Here is a 15274-nt window from a genome sequence, read left to right as displayed (position 1 = left end):
ATAGTTTTATGGTAAACCTTTATGCAGTCAACCACCCAAGAAACAGAACACTGTCAGCATCCCAGCAGCTCTATGTACATTCCCCAAGCACATTTCCCTATCTCCCCACGGAGGAAATCATTATTCTTTCAGGACAATAACATATTTGCTTTTCTTAATAATCTTATTTCATACAGATAAATCCTTAAAACAATAGTTTTAACTGTTTTGAACTTTATATAAATGTATTCATGCTGATGGCATGCTGACTTGCTATCTATGACTTACTTTACTCCAGATTGTTCGTGATATTCATCTACTTTCCTTTTTTTTAAAGATTTTATTTGAGAGAGAGTGCGCGTGCGGGAGAGTGCATGAGTGGGGGGGAGGACAAGCAGACTCCCCACCGAGCAGGGAGCAAGATGTGGGGCTCCATCCCAGGACCCTGAGATCATGACCTGAGCTGAAGCCAGACGCTTAACCCACTGAGCTAACTAGTAGATATTCCTCTACTTTCTTTTTCTTTTTTTTCCCCAGGGGAAAGCGCAAATGCAGTCCCCCACTACCACAAATTATGCAGTCGAGTTTCCCACTACTTTCTGATTAACTATTTCCTACCTTTTTACCACTGTGTAGAATTCTATTGCTTGAATATACATGAATATACAATGGTAGAATTAAATTAATATTTATTTTCCCTTTTTTTGCTATTACAGTGCTGCTAAGAGCATTGTTGTACATACTTCTTAAGGAACATGTTCAGTAGTTTTCCCAAGACATTATATCAGGGCTTTGGAAGGAAAAAAAATATTTTGAGATGAGTTTTAAAAAAGGACCATTTACAAAGGTGTGGGGAAACACAAAAGATGCTGCAGCACCCCAAAACTAATAACAGCAAGGCTCTGTTGCCACCCCTAGGCTGAAGGGGTGAGGGAAGGAAAGGATCATCAGAACCTGAAGAGAGGGGCACCTGGCTGGCTCAGTTGGAAGAGTGTGTGACTCCTGATCTTAGGGTCATGAGTTGGAGCCCAACATTGGGTACAGAGATTAAATAAATAAAGCTTAAAAAAAAAAAAACTGAAGAGACAGGAGAGGACACAGTATAAAAAACTTGTGACCTTTGGTCAAGGGACCTAACCAGCTCTAGATGATCATATAATAAGGTACATGTGGGAATAAATACCCAACTTCATCTTTTCTCCCTGAAATCTGTAGTGGTTCCCCCATTGCCATAGCCCCTTACTGGACATAAAGCAGGGTCAAGGGTCAAGAGTAAATCTGGAGAGCAAATGGAAGATAACCAGCAAAGGTGTTTATTTAGGAGTGCAATTGCTGGGTTGCTAAATGTACACATCTTCAAATTTACCGAAGAAAAGCAAACTGTTTTCCAAAGTGATTGTCTTCAAAGAAGAGTTCACATTGCTCCACATCATCACCAAAATTTAATAACATTGGATCTTTTCATTTTTGTTAATCTGGTAGGGATGTAATGATACCTCTTTGTGGTTTTTTCATTTCCCTATTACTAAAATGGCTGAGAATGTGTGCATGTTTGCTGGTCATTTGGATTTCCTTTTATGTAAAGTGACATTTAAAGTCATCTGGTCAAATTTCTACTAGCTATTTGTCTTTTTCTTACTTAAACATAGGAGTCATTTATATCTTCTGGATTACATATTCTGGATCTAGTTTTTGGCCACTTGCATGTGTCACAAATATGTTCTCCCAGGTGGTTCCCTGTATTTTGATGCTCTAAGTAGGTAAGATCATAGGTGCTTGTCCTTTGCAGTTTTGCTTTATTTCCTAAAAATACCCCAAAGCAAAATCATAATAAAAAGTAGATGAGTTGGGTACATTAGATAAAACAGATAGAAAAGAATGTGGAGAGAATTCTGGGGAAAGAGAATAAAAGAGAAAGAATCAGAGGTGGGAAAAGAGTAGAAAAGTAAGGAAACCATTTTTATTGGCTAAAAGATCAATTCAACACTTGCAATTTTATTTTAAATTATTATTAAATATTACTAAATGATAACATTCAATTAAATGAATCATTGAAATGAAAATAACACAATAAAAATAAATCTGAGGCAAGATAGGAACAATTAAATATGATGCTATTAACTTTTCAATACATGAAACCAGCACTTCACTGAACTTAATTTTGTAAAGAATTTAGATATGTAAATCACACAATCAAGACCCACAGCTCTACAATTCTGAATTTGCTATAGCATATGATAATATAAGGCCTAAAACTGGCATGCTAATAAATATTAAATCTAACTTTTTTTTAAAGATTTTATTTATTTATTTGACAGAGAGAGAGACAGCGAGAGAGGGAATACAAGTAGGGGGAGTGGGAGAGGGAGAAGCAGGCTTCCCTTCCCGCTGGGCAAGGAGCCCGATGCGGGGCTCGATCCCAGGACCCTGGGATCATGACCTGAGCTGAAGGCAGACGCTTAACGACTGAGCCACCCAGGCGCCCCTAAATCTAACTTTAAACAATCTATTTCAAGTCAAGTTACCACTTTGGCCAAAGCCTGTGTAAGATCCTATTTTAACCTATTTCTAAAATATTATGTCTTCATAAATTTAGATAATGAGTTATAAAATATGAAAAGAAAAGAGAAAACAAAAATATAAGAGACAAAAATTTCAGTTCCTTAAAAAATAACAGAAAAATGGTCCCATCTTCATGTTTCCGTTAAATAATTGTTTTTTGGAAAAATATTGTATTAATAGCACAAAAGTATTTGGATTAATTATTTAAGCTAATTAGTATTAAGCTATCTTCTTTCACGAATATTAATAAAATGTGATAGAAATACAACTAAGATAAATGAGATATTAATACACACTAATCTTTTGTATTGCACACTTTTCTCTGAAGGGTTATAATAAAAATAAAGAGTACAATTTATCCTTTTTTATAGATCTGTGTAAAGTATAAACATAACTCTCAAGAAATGAAATACCACCATTTTAAAGTCCTACAAAGAAATTTAATTACCTTGAATTTTAGACTAAATATTTTGTAAAGTGAACCATGTGCTTATTCATAAGATAAAGGAATTCTAAGTAAAAAAAAAAAATGGATAATCCTATTTTAAACAATTCTTTCAATACAGAAAATAATACTGTGATACTATTTTCCTGAAGGTAACAAAACTTCCATCCCTGTTCTGCCAAGCTCATATTCTTCATAGAACTTATAATTTTTTTAAAGATTTTATTTATTTGAGAGAGAGAGAGGAGAGGTAAGAGAGAGAGAAAGCTCTCAAGAGCCCATGAGTGGGGGGAGGGGCGGAGGGAGAAGCAGACTCCTGGCTGAGCAGGGGGCCTCACTACCACTTAGGGCTTGATCCCAGGACCCCAGAATCATAACCTGAGCCAAAGGCAGACACTTAACTGCTTAACTGACTGAGCCATCCAGGTGCCCCACACAGGGTCTCTTTTCAAGAAGTTCATGATACACCCACAATACCTCAATTCTCATGACACCTCCCATCAAGGCAGAGAATGAGGGCAACAAGGAGATGACTGGTCCTTGCCGTGAGAACTATTTATCGGAGTCCACTCTCAGTGAGTCCATCCCTGGAAGGTGGGTTCAATGTTTAGAGGCAGGGCCGCTGGCTGGCTTAGCAACTTGTCCACTACGTTGATTTTAGCATCGTGCTTCTTGATATCCTCATACAGAGTCCAGGACAAGTCATGCTGTAGCTTGTAAGCACCAAGGAAGTCATGTGGACAACCTGTCCCCCATTCTTTTGGAGAAATAATAGAAAAATACTGCTGACCACTCTCCCCTTTATAAGGGTAGTAAATGTTGCCAGGTTTTTTGTTTTTTTGTTTTTACCATGTTACAAGCTATGTGGTGCAAGTCAGCATCTTTGTAAGCATCTTCCAAAACCTTCCTGGCTTATTCTAGTAAATGTTGGATTTGCTCATCTATGACTGTCAGTTTGTTGGTGGCATTTGCTCAGATTAATTCATCAGCCTTCTGCACCTGCTCTGCAAGTGCCACAAGGTCTAAGGGGTCCCTGGCCCAGTGGGTGTGGTAGGGGCTCACCAGGGCCAGGCCACTGGGGGTCAAGGTGCACCCCAGGAGGGCTCCTCCCCAATCTGTTGCCGGCTGAACTCTCTGGTTTTCAGGGACCTCCTCCGTCTGCCCCAGCTTTGCAGCATCCACCATGTAAACACCTGAAACCTCCCTACCACCCGCCCCAATAAATTTTAATTATGAATGCTCATGAGGTATCTGAAGACAGTAGGATCTAAAATATGAATATACAAAGTTGTAGAAGTTACTAAAATAAATATAGCAGTCCAGTACCAACAAAGTGGTTAAGTGCTGAAAAAAAATTTTTTTTTTAAGATTTACTTATTTTAGAAAGAGAGAACATGAGCAGGAGGAGGGGCAAAGAGAGAATGAGAGAATTCTTAAGCAGACTCCCCACTGAGTGTGGAGCCCCGCTCAGGGCTTGATCTCAGGACCTGAGATCATAACCTGAGTGGAAATCATGAGTCAGATGCTTAACCTTAATTGACTAGGCCACACAGGTGCCCCAGTACTGAAAATTCTTATGCTAACCTAGGTTTGTGTGAACCTCTGCGAGCCCTTATAAATATGCTTTTACATTCACTATAAAACATGATAAGGAAACAAATCACTTTCTGATTCCATTCCTAATTTCTCATTTTAAAATTATCTCTAACAGGACTGATTGTCTGATTGATGTATAATAGAAGTGCAATTCTCATGGCTATCCAAAAGGTGTTTACAAAAGTTAATTAGAACATATTCCAAATTCATATAAAAGAAATGTCATTTGGGGAAGAATTATTGCACTTGCCTTTCACTACATCAATCTATAAACTTAATGAAGAAGAAAAGATTCATTGATTATAAAATAAAAAGTTTCTATTAAGAATAAAATGTTCAATGATAAAATGTTCAATGTTCATTTAAAAAATACATCAAGAGTGTGTCTGGGATTATTTGGTTTTGTTTTCTTTGATGCTGAGTACTTTGTCACCAATCCTGGCCTGGAATAGAAAAGAACACACAGTTAAAATGCAGGAAGATATTTGAAAAATGTTTTACGAATCATTGATTTTTTAAATTTTACTTGATTTATAAGAGCAAATTTTAACAACACCTAAAAATTAAACCTCAAAATATACCAATTTTATAGCCAGCTCTGTTAAAACTCAAATTAGCCATACCTTTTTGGTTTTGTTGCAGTCTTCTGAACTCGGCCTGAGTTATCTTTGGTGGAAGAAAAGTCAAGAAATGCCATAATGAACATGAAATAATTAAAAAGCTCTATAAAAATCTAAAAAGTTAAAGCTGACTGATTAGAGATAATAAAAACTTCTTTAGTACTACATAGTTCATATTTAGACACATCAAAAACTAACTTTATTGCATAACTTCTTTGTAATTTACTTATTTTATGGTATTACTAAGACTTAATTTTATTTTTGAAGTTGGGCTAGAGTCAGACTACCAAAAAACAACTTAAAGAGGCTTTCTGGCTGTGTGATTATGTTAATTTACCACTGTGCCTTAGCAAAAGGAATTTCTTTCTTTCTTTTTTTTTTAAATTGAAGTATAGTTGACACACAATGTTATATTAGTTTCAGGTGCACAACATAGTAATAGAACAAGTTTATACACAACATAGTAATAGAACAAGTTTATACACAACATAGTAATAGAACAAATTTATACTCTATGCTGTGCTCACCACAAATGGAGCTCCCATCTGTCACCATACAGCACTATTACAATACCATTGACTATATTCCCTAAGCTGTACCTTTTATCCCTGTCTTATTCATTTCATGGGAATTCTGACTTTGATTAGATTACTCAGCTCCCAAGCTTTCGAGTTCGTTCTGTGCTAAATCAAGCCCAGAACAGTTTTGCCAAAATTTAAAATCTAATGGCTTCAGTTAATTCTAACCTATGCTAAGGTAACTAACATTTCCCTAAATGGCAGCATACACAAACTGTCCCTTTAATAGTATGTGCTTTAGATTTAACAACAATCTTAATTTTAATAAAACATTCCTAGAAAATCGAGTTCTTTAAAATGACTGCAAACTCACCAGTACTTTTGGTGCTTTCTCTGGGTTGGTTAGCTAGATTAACTTTATCCTTTCTCAGTTCCTGGATAATGCCTTTATTTAAGCATACATCCACATGCACATTGAACAGGGTAAGATCTGAAGTCTTTTGTTTTAGGTTACAAACAGGACAAACTAGAGCTTGGTCTGTTATCACTTCATGTAAATGAGGCTGGGAGGATTCTTGCCGACTTAATGACCCAGTATCTTCCAGTGAAACAGTAGAGGAAGAATTGTGACAACATTCCTCAATATTAAATGATTTGCTTGGAAGACTAGCACATTCCTCTTTGCTGTGCTTATCACTTAAACCGTCTACACTTTCTGCTTTACGTGGGTTATCTTCAGTCTCTACTAGCTCTATACAATCTACTGAATTGATTTCTGAATTCTTCTGATGGGTTTCACAATCCTGCTTCTCATGGAGTGAGAAAGAAGGATGTACATTTTCTTTCTTGTTAACTTCTGTAGGGGAAGCATGTGAACATGAGAACACATTGGAATTTTCACTGATCGAAGGTCCATCAAGACATGCATCTACATGTTTATTAAAGGCTTCCAGACTGACGCTTCTTTGTTCCCTAAAGCAAATTGGACAGGTAAATATCTGAGAGTTATTTGAATTCTCCGATGTTTCTAAATTCTCATTCATCATCTTCTTTAAAACTTGAAATGAATGTGATGTCTGTAAACTTTGTTTATCCACAGCCTCACATTTAAGTGTGTCTTGGTGGCTCCATTTCCTTTCTGATCGCTTTTTATCGAAGAAACTCTTCTTATGAGACATTTCTAGAGGTTTTAGAAACTGATCTTTGTTTGTTTTCTCTAGTATATACCCAGTGCCTGACAGAGTTTGGTTTCCAGCCTGTAAGAAGCCAATAATGCTCCTTTGTTGGTGTTTCTTGTTTTCTTCATTGGGAAAACTGGATAACCGTACACCTAAATTAAACCAACCGCAATTAATTTCTTAACAAAGCCAATTCACTCATAATGCATAACAATGTTTTGCGTAAAATTGTTGTGACATATATACAAAAGGATGTTTAGAGAAAAATAAGCAATACTGCATATTTTCTGAATTAAAGTATACTTTTTCAAAATGAGTACTTTGTACGAAATTTACCTTCCTTTATAAAACTGGGTATCACTAAATAGTATCTGTTGGAGTTGGCATGATTATATGTCTTTCAATTAATATCTGATACAAGATACTATTAAATACCAACTCTAGCTCTTTTTTCCCAGTAGCCTTTGTTTTTTAGAGCAATTTTAGGTTCACAGCAAAAATGAGCAAAAAGTATAAAGTTCCTACATATCCTCTGCCCAGTATATAGCCTCCTCCAATCAACATCCTGCACCAGAGTGGTATGTTTGTTACAACTGATGAACCTATGTTGACACAACATTAAAACTCAAAGTCCATAGTTTTTATTAGGGTTTATTCTTGGTGTTGAACATCGTATGGATTTTGACGTATTTAATGATATGTATCCACCACTATAGCATCATACAGAATAGTTTTTACTGCTCTAAAAATCCTCTGTGCTACCTATCCTTGACATCCACTGATCTTTTCACTGTCTCCACAGTTTTGTCTTTTCCAGAATGTCACACAGTATTTAACCTTTTCAAATTGGCTTCTCTCACTTAATAAAATATATTTAAGGTTCCTCCATGTCTTTTCATGGCTTGATAGCTCATTTCTTTTACGCACTGAATGATATTCATTGTCTGTCCCAGTTTCCATTTACCTACTACTGAAGGACATTTTGGTTGTTTCCGAACTTTGGCAATTATGAATGAAGCTGTTATAAACATCCACTCTTTAGCTCTCTCAATCAACATACTTTAGTCAATCGATTTCAAGTGTGTGCAATGTTTCATATATGAAAGTATGGCTAATGATCCACTCTTGGCAGTAAAGCTGGCATCTGGAGAGCTTATCCATGGACATCCTCTCACCCAATTCACTTTAGAAACTTGGTTTGTTAATTTGTTTGTTCACCATGCCATGGCTGCAGATATGGTTTTATATTGTCACAAACCCTTATCTGTAATTCTGAAATCTAAATAGCTCTGAAAATTGTAAGCAACAAAAGGTAATTGATGACTGAATTGATGTGAGGCTATTTAGACTCTTTCCAACCTAGTGTGAATATTTTCTTGTTTTGCTACAAAAATATTAATGTGTTTATCATGAGGTGCTGCCTCAGATACCAAAGAAGTATTACATAATATACTCAATATGTACGATATATGTTTCCTAAAATCTGAAAGGTTTTAAATTTTGAAACATACCTAGCCCCAAGGATTTCAGTAAGTAGGAAGGAAAAGAACAACTGTAATTGGTTCTTACAGGAATTAAATTAATGAGTATGGTTTCACATACATCAGGTTTTAAGAATTAAGAAAAATGTCAGCATAGGTACAAACTCCTAAACAGGTTTAAGAAATAAAGTGAAGGAGAGAATATTTCCCAAGTTGATTTCTTTGGGAAAATCTAGCAGATTTAAGGAAAAACAAGAAAAGGCATACCCATAAGTCTTAATCTCAAGGGATGTGGAAAATCGGCATCAATTTCTGTTCTTAGCAATTCTCTAGCAATAGCAAATATTTCTTCTGCAGTAGAAACAACAGATGAAACCGTAGATGCACGAGTTTTTACTTCAAAATTTACATTCTTCAGTTTAATGGTAATAGTTCTACCCTATAACCAACAAAATACATTGTTATATACAGTTTTCTAACTTCTAGAAAAAAGTTATTTTGTAGGTTAGAAAAAATTCAAAAACATCTCTTACATACACATAATACAGAAGTATAATCAATTATTTATGAAACGTGGTAATGAAATCTGTCAAAAAGAATAACTGAAATATATGAGTAATCTAAAAATCGCATTTTAGCGAATAATTATTACTCCCCTACCCAAATGGATTTTTATAAAAGAACTTTTTATATAAAAGGCAACATTAACTGATCACTTTTATTTTTACTAAATCTCTTTCAGAATTCAGTACCTAAAAAGAGAAGAAAAAGGCTTCTTAAAGGGGTCTCCATTGAAAGGGTCTTGCAGACAGCTCACACTTATTGTGTGCCTACTATATGCCAGATACTATGCTAACCCATTTACATGTAAGAACTCCCTTTGCAGTTATTGTTTAATGGGTACAGAATTTCAGTTTGGGATAAGGAAAAAGTTCTGGAGATTAATAGTGGTGATGGTTGCACCATATGAATGAACTTAATGCCACAGAAATGTAACTTAAGAATAGTTAAAATGGTAAATTCTGTGTTACATATATTTTACTACCTCCTGGAAGTTCTGAGAGTAGGCTGACTTACTGACTCACTTCCAAAGAATAGAGTATGGGAAGGGAAAATAGTAACTTCATAGTGGAGAAGCCTAGCGAACACTAACTTAATCAAGTGACAAAGGTTACTATCACTCGTGATACCTTGTGGCTATCCTATACCTTGAAAGGATGTAATGAGGACATTTCACCTCTGGTATTCTTTCTAAAAATCCATAACCCTGGTCTAATCATAAGAAAAACATCAGGCAAACCTAGAAGGAAAGACACCATGCAGAATACCTGGCCAATACTCCTTAAGACATCAAAGTCATGAAAAACAAGGAAGTACTGAGAAGCTGTTACAGATTAGAGGAGATAAGGAGACAAGACAACAAAATGCAGTGTGGTTCCCTGGACTGAATCTTCGAACAGGAAGAGGACATTAATGGAAAAACAGGTAAAATCCAAATAATGTCTGGAGTTTAGTTAATAGCAATGTGCTAATGTCAGTTTCTTGGCTTGACAAATGTACTATGACAACATGGCTAAAATAATATAAGATGTTAATAATGAGGAAAACTGGGTATATCAGAACTCTCTATATTATCTATACTACTTTTCTGTATATATGAAATGATTCTAAAATCACAGGTTTATTAAAAAATTTTTAAATCAACTCTTTTTATACTCAAGGTGTCATAGAGAAGGATAATAAGAAATATATAGGGGAGGGCACTAGGAAAAAAAAAGAAATATACTTATATAGATATCCCATTTTTTGTAATAAACTTTGTTTTCTGTTTTTTTGTAATAACCTTTGAATACGTTTGTATTATACTTTGTAATAACTCCACCTCTGGTTTCAGAGTTTGGAAAATACTGAATATGGATTGTTGTGAGTGGAGATTATAAAACAGAAATTTAAAACCTTCTGGGTTTTGTTCTCAATGTGTGAAACAACCTGGAACAAGGGCCTTGAAACAAAATGCTTATTCTAGAAAAGCATTGTCTACCTGAGAAAAACATTAAAGGATGGTTGGAAAGATATTTATAATAAGTATAGTTCTACAGAAATCCTTACCTTTGCCTTATTCTCAAATGTCAATATAACTCTGATTTTGAACTTACTCAAGTGTACTCCTGAAGTAGTATAAATTCTGGAATTATACTGGAGCCAGCCCACCCTTGTAAGTTGCTTCTTCATCTAATCATCTTATCATAGGCCTGAATTACAGGTCAAAATAGAATTTGTCTCTATTGGGAATGGGGAATAATCCTTTCTAAAGTTTCTTAATTTGTACTCAAATACAAAACCTAACTCTTCCTTTAAGGTAGCATTTTATTATTAAAAATTTTTTAAACTAGGGGCACCTGGGTGGTTCAGATGGTTAAATGCCTGCCTTCACCTCAGGTCACGATCTCTGGGTCCTGGGATTGAGCCCCACGTTGGGCTCCCGGCTCAGTGGGGAGTCTGCTTCTCCCTCTGCCTCTCCCCCCTCATGCTCTCTCTCTCTCTCTCTTTCTGTATCTCTCTGTCTCAAATGAATAAATAAAATCTTTAAAAAAATTTTTTAAACTAAGAACACCACATCAAAATAAAGTACCTTTAGTCCTTCTTTCTGCAGATCTTGAGCAAGTTCACTGCAAAGCTCCTGGCACAAGCTATATTGTTCTTCTGCTTTACTTATCTCACTGAATGTCCTAGAAAGACAAAAATCATTTTGGTGCACAGAGTAAACTATAATTCAGGATAATATAGGAGTGATATAGTATGTTTAAACAGCCTAGCATCAAGTTATATTTTCTGCAGTACAAAATAAAATTTTCAGATGAAGTAAGATATAATTAAGTAAAAACATCTAAAATCTACCTAAATAATGGAAGATCATTTGTAGTTAAACTGATTACCAAAGGTACATTTGCTTTATTTATAATATTTTTTAAAAAGTTGATTAAAGTCTGATATATCACATCAATAAGAGAAAGTATAAAAACCATATGATCATTTCAATAGATGCAGAAAAAGCATTTCACAAGGTATAACATCCACTCATGATAAAAACCCCTAACAAAGTAGGTTTAGAGGAAACATATCTCAACATAATAAAGGCTTTATATGAAAAACCCACAGTTAACATCATTCTCAATGGGGAAAAACTGAGAACCTTTCCTTTAAGGTCAGAAACAAGACAAGGACGTCCACTCTCACCACTTTTATTCAATATAGTACTGGAAGTCCTCGCCACGGCAATTAGACAACATAAAGAAATTAAAGGCATCCAAAGTGGTAAGGAAGAAGTAAAACTTTCCCTATTTGACATGATACTGTATATAGAAAACCCAAGATTCCACCAAAAAACTACTAGAACTGATAAATGAATTCAGCAAGGTTACAGGATACAAAATCAATGTACAGAAATCCATTGCATTTCCGTACACTAATTATGAAACAGCAGAAAGAGAAATTAAGAAAACAATCCCCATGTGCAATTGCACCAAAAACAGTAAAATACCTAGGAATAAACTTAACCAAAGAAGTGAAAGACCTGTACTCTCAAAACTATACAACATTGATTAAAGAAATTAAGAGGACACAAATGGAAAGACATTCCATGCTCATGGTTGGAAGAACAAATATTGTTAAAATGTCTACACTACTCAAAGCAATCTACAGATTAAATGCAATCTCTATCAAAATACCAACAGCACTCTTAACTATAGGGAACAAACTGAGGTTTGCTAGCGGGGGTTGGGGGGTGGGGAGGGTAATTGGATAATGGACATTAAGGGGGACACTGATGTAATGAGCACTGGGTGTTATATGCAACTGATGAATCATTAAATACTACCCCTGAAACTAATAATACACTATATGTTAGCTAACTTGAATTTAAATAAAATCTCAAAAAAAAAAAAATACCAAGAGCATTTTTCACAGAACTAGAACAAACAAACCTAAAATTTGTATGGAACCACAAAAGGCTCCAAATAGCCAAAGCAATCTTCAAAAAGCAAAGCAAAGCTAGAGGTATCACAATTCCAGATTTCAAGTTACACTACAAAGCTATAGTAATCAAAACAGTATGGTAGTGGCACAAAAATAAACACACAGATCAATGCAACAGAATAGAAAGGCCAGAAACAAACCCACAATTATATGGCCAATTAATCTTCAACAAAGGAGGCAAGATTATGCAATGGGGAAAAGACAGTCTCTTCAACAAACGGTGTTGGGAAAACTGGACAGCTACATGCAAAAGAATGAAACTGGACCGTGTTGTTACACCATAGACAAAAATAAACTCAAAATGGATTAAGGACCTAATGTGAGACCTGAAACCATAAAAATCCTAGAAGAGAGCACAGGCAGTAATTTCTCTGACATCACTGACAACATCTTTCTAGATATGTCTCCCAAGGCAAGGGAAACAAAAGCAAAAATAAACTACTGGGACTACATCAAAATAAAAAGCCTCTGCACAGCAAAGGAAACAACCAACAAAACCAAAAGACACCCTATGGAATAGGAGAAGATATTTGCAAATGACATGTCCAATAAAGGGCTAATGTCCAAAATATATAAAGAATGAGACAACTCAACACCCAAAAAGCAAATAATCCAATTAAAAAATAGGCAGAAGACATGGACAGACATTTCTCCAAAAAAGACTTACAGATGGCCAACAGACACATGAAAAGATGCTCAACATCACTCATCGGGGAAATGCAAATAATGAGATATCTATGAGGTATCACCTCATACCTGTCAGAATGGCTAAAATCAAAGACCCAAGAAACAACTGTTGGCAAGGATGTGGAGAAAAAGGACCCCTCTTACAGTGTTGGTGGGAATGCACACTGGGGCAGCCACTCTGGAAAACAGTATGGAGGTTCCTCAAAAAATTAAAAATAGAACTATCCTACGATCCAGTAATCACATTACTGGGTATTTACCCAAAGAATTTGAAAACACTAATTTGAAGGGACATATGCACCCTTATGTTTATTGCAGCATTATTTGCAATAGTCAAATTATGGAAGCAGCCCAAGAGCATCGACTGATGAATGGATAAAGATGTAGTGGTGTGTGTGTATATATATATATATATATAGATAGATATAGATAAAGATATATATATATATTTTATTCAGCCATAAAACATAAAAAAAGAATGAAATCTTGCCATTTGCAAAGGCATGGAGGGATCTTGAGAGCATAATGCTAAGCAAAATAAGTCAGTCAGAGAAAGCCAAATGCCACATGATTTCACTCATATGTGGAATTTAAGAAACAAAACAAAGGGAAAAAAAAGAGACAACAAAAAAAATACACTCTTAACTACAGAGAACAAACAGATGGTTACCAGAGGGGAGGTGGGTAGGGGAAACAGGTGAATAGGTGATGGGGGTTAAGAATGCACTTATCTTGAAGAGCACTGAGTAATATGTGGAACTGCTGAATCACTATATTGTATACCTGAAACTAACATAACACTGTACATTAACTACACTGGAATTTTTTTTTAAAGTTGATTAAAGTCACCAACAGATAATGATAATGCCCTCAGAACTTATAATACATTATGGTATATATGTATATAGACTGCTACAGAGGGTTATCTTAAGAAAGTATACAGGAGAACATTATTCTAATTATTGTACATATATTTTTTGGAATAGAAGTATCTTCAAGTAGATGTAAGGGGATGGTTCCTGGCACCTACGTAGAGTTGTCTAATAGACAACTGGAAATGGAGGGCTGGTAAGATTAAAAGTAGAAATTTGAATTCATCTGCACAAGAGTATTGAAAGAAGGCAAGAGGTCATATTAACATAAAAGAGGAAGATGCTAAAGAGAGCTCAAACCCTGAGCAGATGACTATTCAGTGAAGAGTCTCCCTTCTAACTCTAACCCCAGCTACCCAGTTCTCCTCCAACCAATGTTTCCAGCTTCCTATTCATTTAAATTTCTCCAGAATATTCTTTGTATAAGCAAACAAGCAAACATTTCCCCTGCATTTTTTACATAAACAGAATATTAGACACAGGGGCGCCTAGGTGGCTCAGCAGTTAGGCCTCTGCCTTCGGCTCAGGTCACGATCCCAGGGTCCTGGGATGGAGCCCCGCATCGGGCTCCCTGCTCAGCGGGAGGCCTGCTTCTCCCTCTCCCTCTCCCCCTGCTTGTGTTCCCTCTCTCGCTGTGTCTCTCTCTGTCAAATAAATAAATAAAATCTTAAAAAAAAAGCCTATTAGACACATTGTTTAGCACCTTCTTTTCTCAATTCATCCTGGTGAGAGTTCCTTATGAATAAGTAATTCCCTCATTTTTATACAGCAGCCTAATATTCTAATTTAAAGATGTAAGATCATTTAACCAATCCTCTATTTTTAGATATTTAAGTTACTTTCTATCTTTTGTTATCATAAAAAAATAACAAATAACCTGATATACTTATAAGATGACATATGATTACATGTGTGGAATGAATTCCTAGAAAAAAAACTGTGGGATCAAAGTGCATGTATATCTGTGAGTTTAACAGACATTGCCAAAATGCTTGCCCCCTGTGGTAGGTAAAATAATGGCCCCCAAAGATGTCCAAATCCTAATATCTCGGAACCCAGTACATTACATGATAAAAGTGACTTTGCAGATATGATTAAATTAAGATGGAGAGACTATCCTGAATTGTCCAGGTGGGTCCATTGTAATCATGTAATCCTGTCCAGAAGACAGGAGGGTGAGAATCATAGAAAGACAAAATGCTAGGTTTGAAATGGAGGATGGGGCCATCAGTTAAAGAACATAAGCAGCCTCTAAAAGTTTTTGGTAAGAAAATGGATCCGCTCCTGGAGACTTCAGAAGG

At 35.6% G+C, this 15274-nt stretch overlaps 2 protein-coding genes and 1 pseudogene across 3 annotated transcripts in view; all 3 read right to left on the bottom strand.

The window, feature by feature from the left end:
* Positions 1-3475, bottom strand: part of ANKDD1B (ankyrin repeat and death domain containing 1B) — a 67054-nt gene extending 63579 nt beyond the window's left edge. Inside the window, 1 exon segment of the mRNA XM_088023181.1 lies at positions 3464-3475. Within this exon segment, the coding sequence (XP_087879307.1) occupies positions 3464-3475 (12 nt within the window).
* An 83-nt stretch (positions 3476-3558) lies between these two features.
* LOC114217624 (uncharacterized protein C1orf50 pseudogene) lies at positions 3559-4171 on the bottom strand (annotated as a pseudogene).
* A 39-nt stretch (positions 4172-4210) lies between these two features.
* The window catches only part of POLK (DNA polymerase kappa), a 66081-nt gene continuing 55017 nt past the window's right edge, over positions 4211-15274 (bottom strand). For both annotated transcript variants that reach the window (XM_088023350.1, XM_088023349.1), the window contains exons 11-15: positions 11012-11108; positions 8647-8818; positions 6094-7050; positions 5206-5248; positions 4211-5025 (exon numbers count right to left, since the gene is read on the bottom strand). In XM_088023350.1, coding sequence (XP_087879476.1) covers positions 4941-5025; positions 5206-5248; positions 6094-7050; positions 8647-8818; positions 11012-11108 — 1354 coding nt within the window. In that variant the 3' untranslated portion in view covers positions 4211-4940. The remainder of the gene's footprint in view (positions 5026-5205; positions 5249-6093; positions 7051-8646; positions 8819-11011; positions 11109-15274) is intronic.

The sequence above is a fragment of the Eumetopias jubatus genome, unplaced genomic scaffold (assembly GCF_037043125.1).
Source record: "Eumetopias jubatus isolate StellerSeaLion01/CBP00866 unplaced genomic scaffold, mEumJub1_p1.0 scaffold_5, whole genome shotgun sequence".
NCBI classification, from domain to species: domain Eukaryota; kingdom Metazoa; phylum Chordata; class Mammalia; order Carnivora; family Otariidae; genus Eumetopias; species Eumetopias jubatus.
The sequence above is the reverse complement of the archived record's forward strand: the minus strand, read 5'-3'. Positions and strand labels throughout refer to the sequence as shown.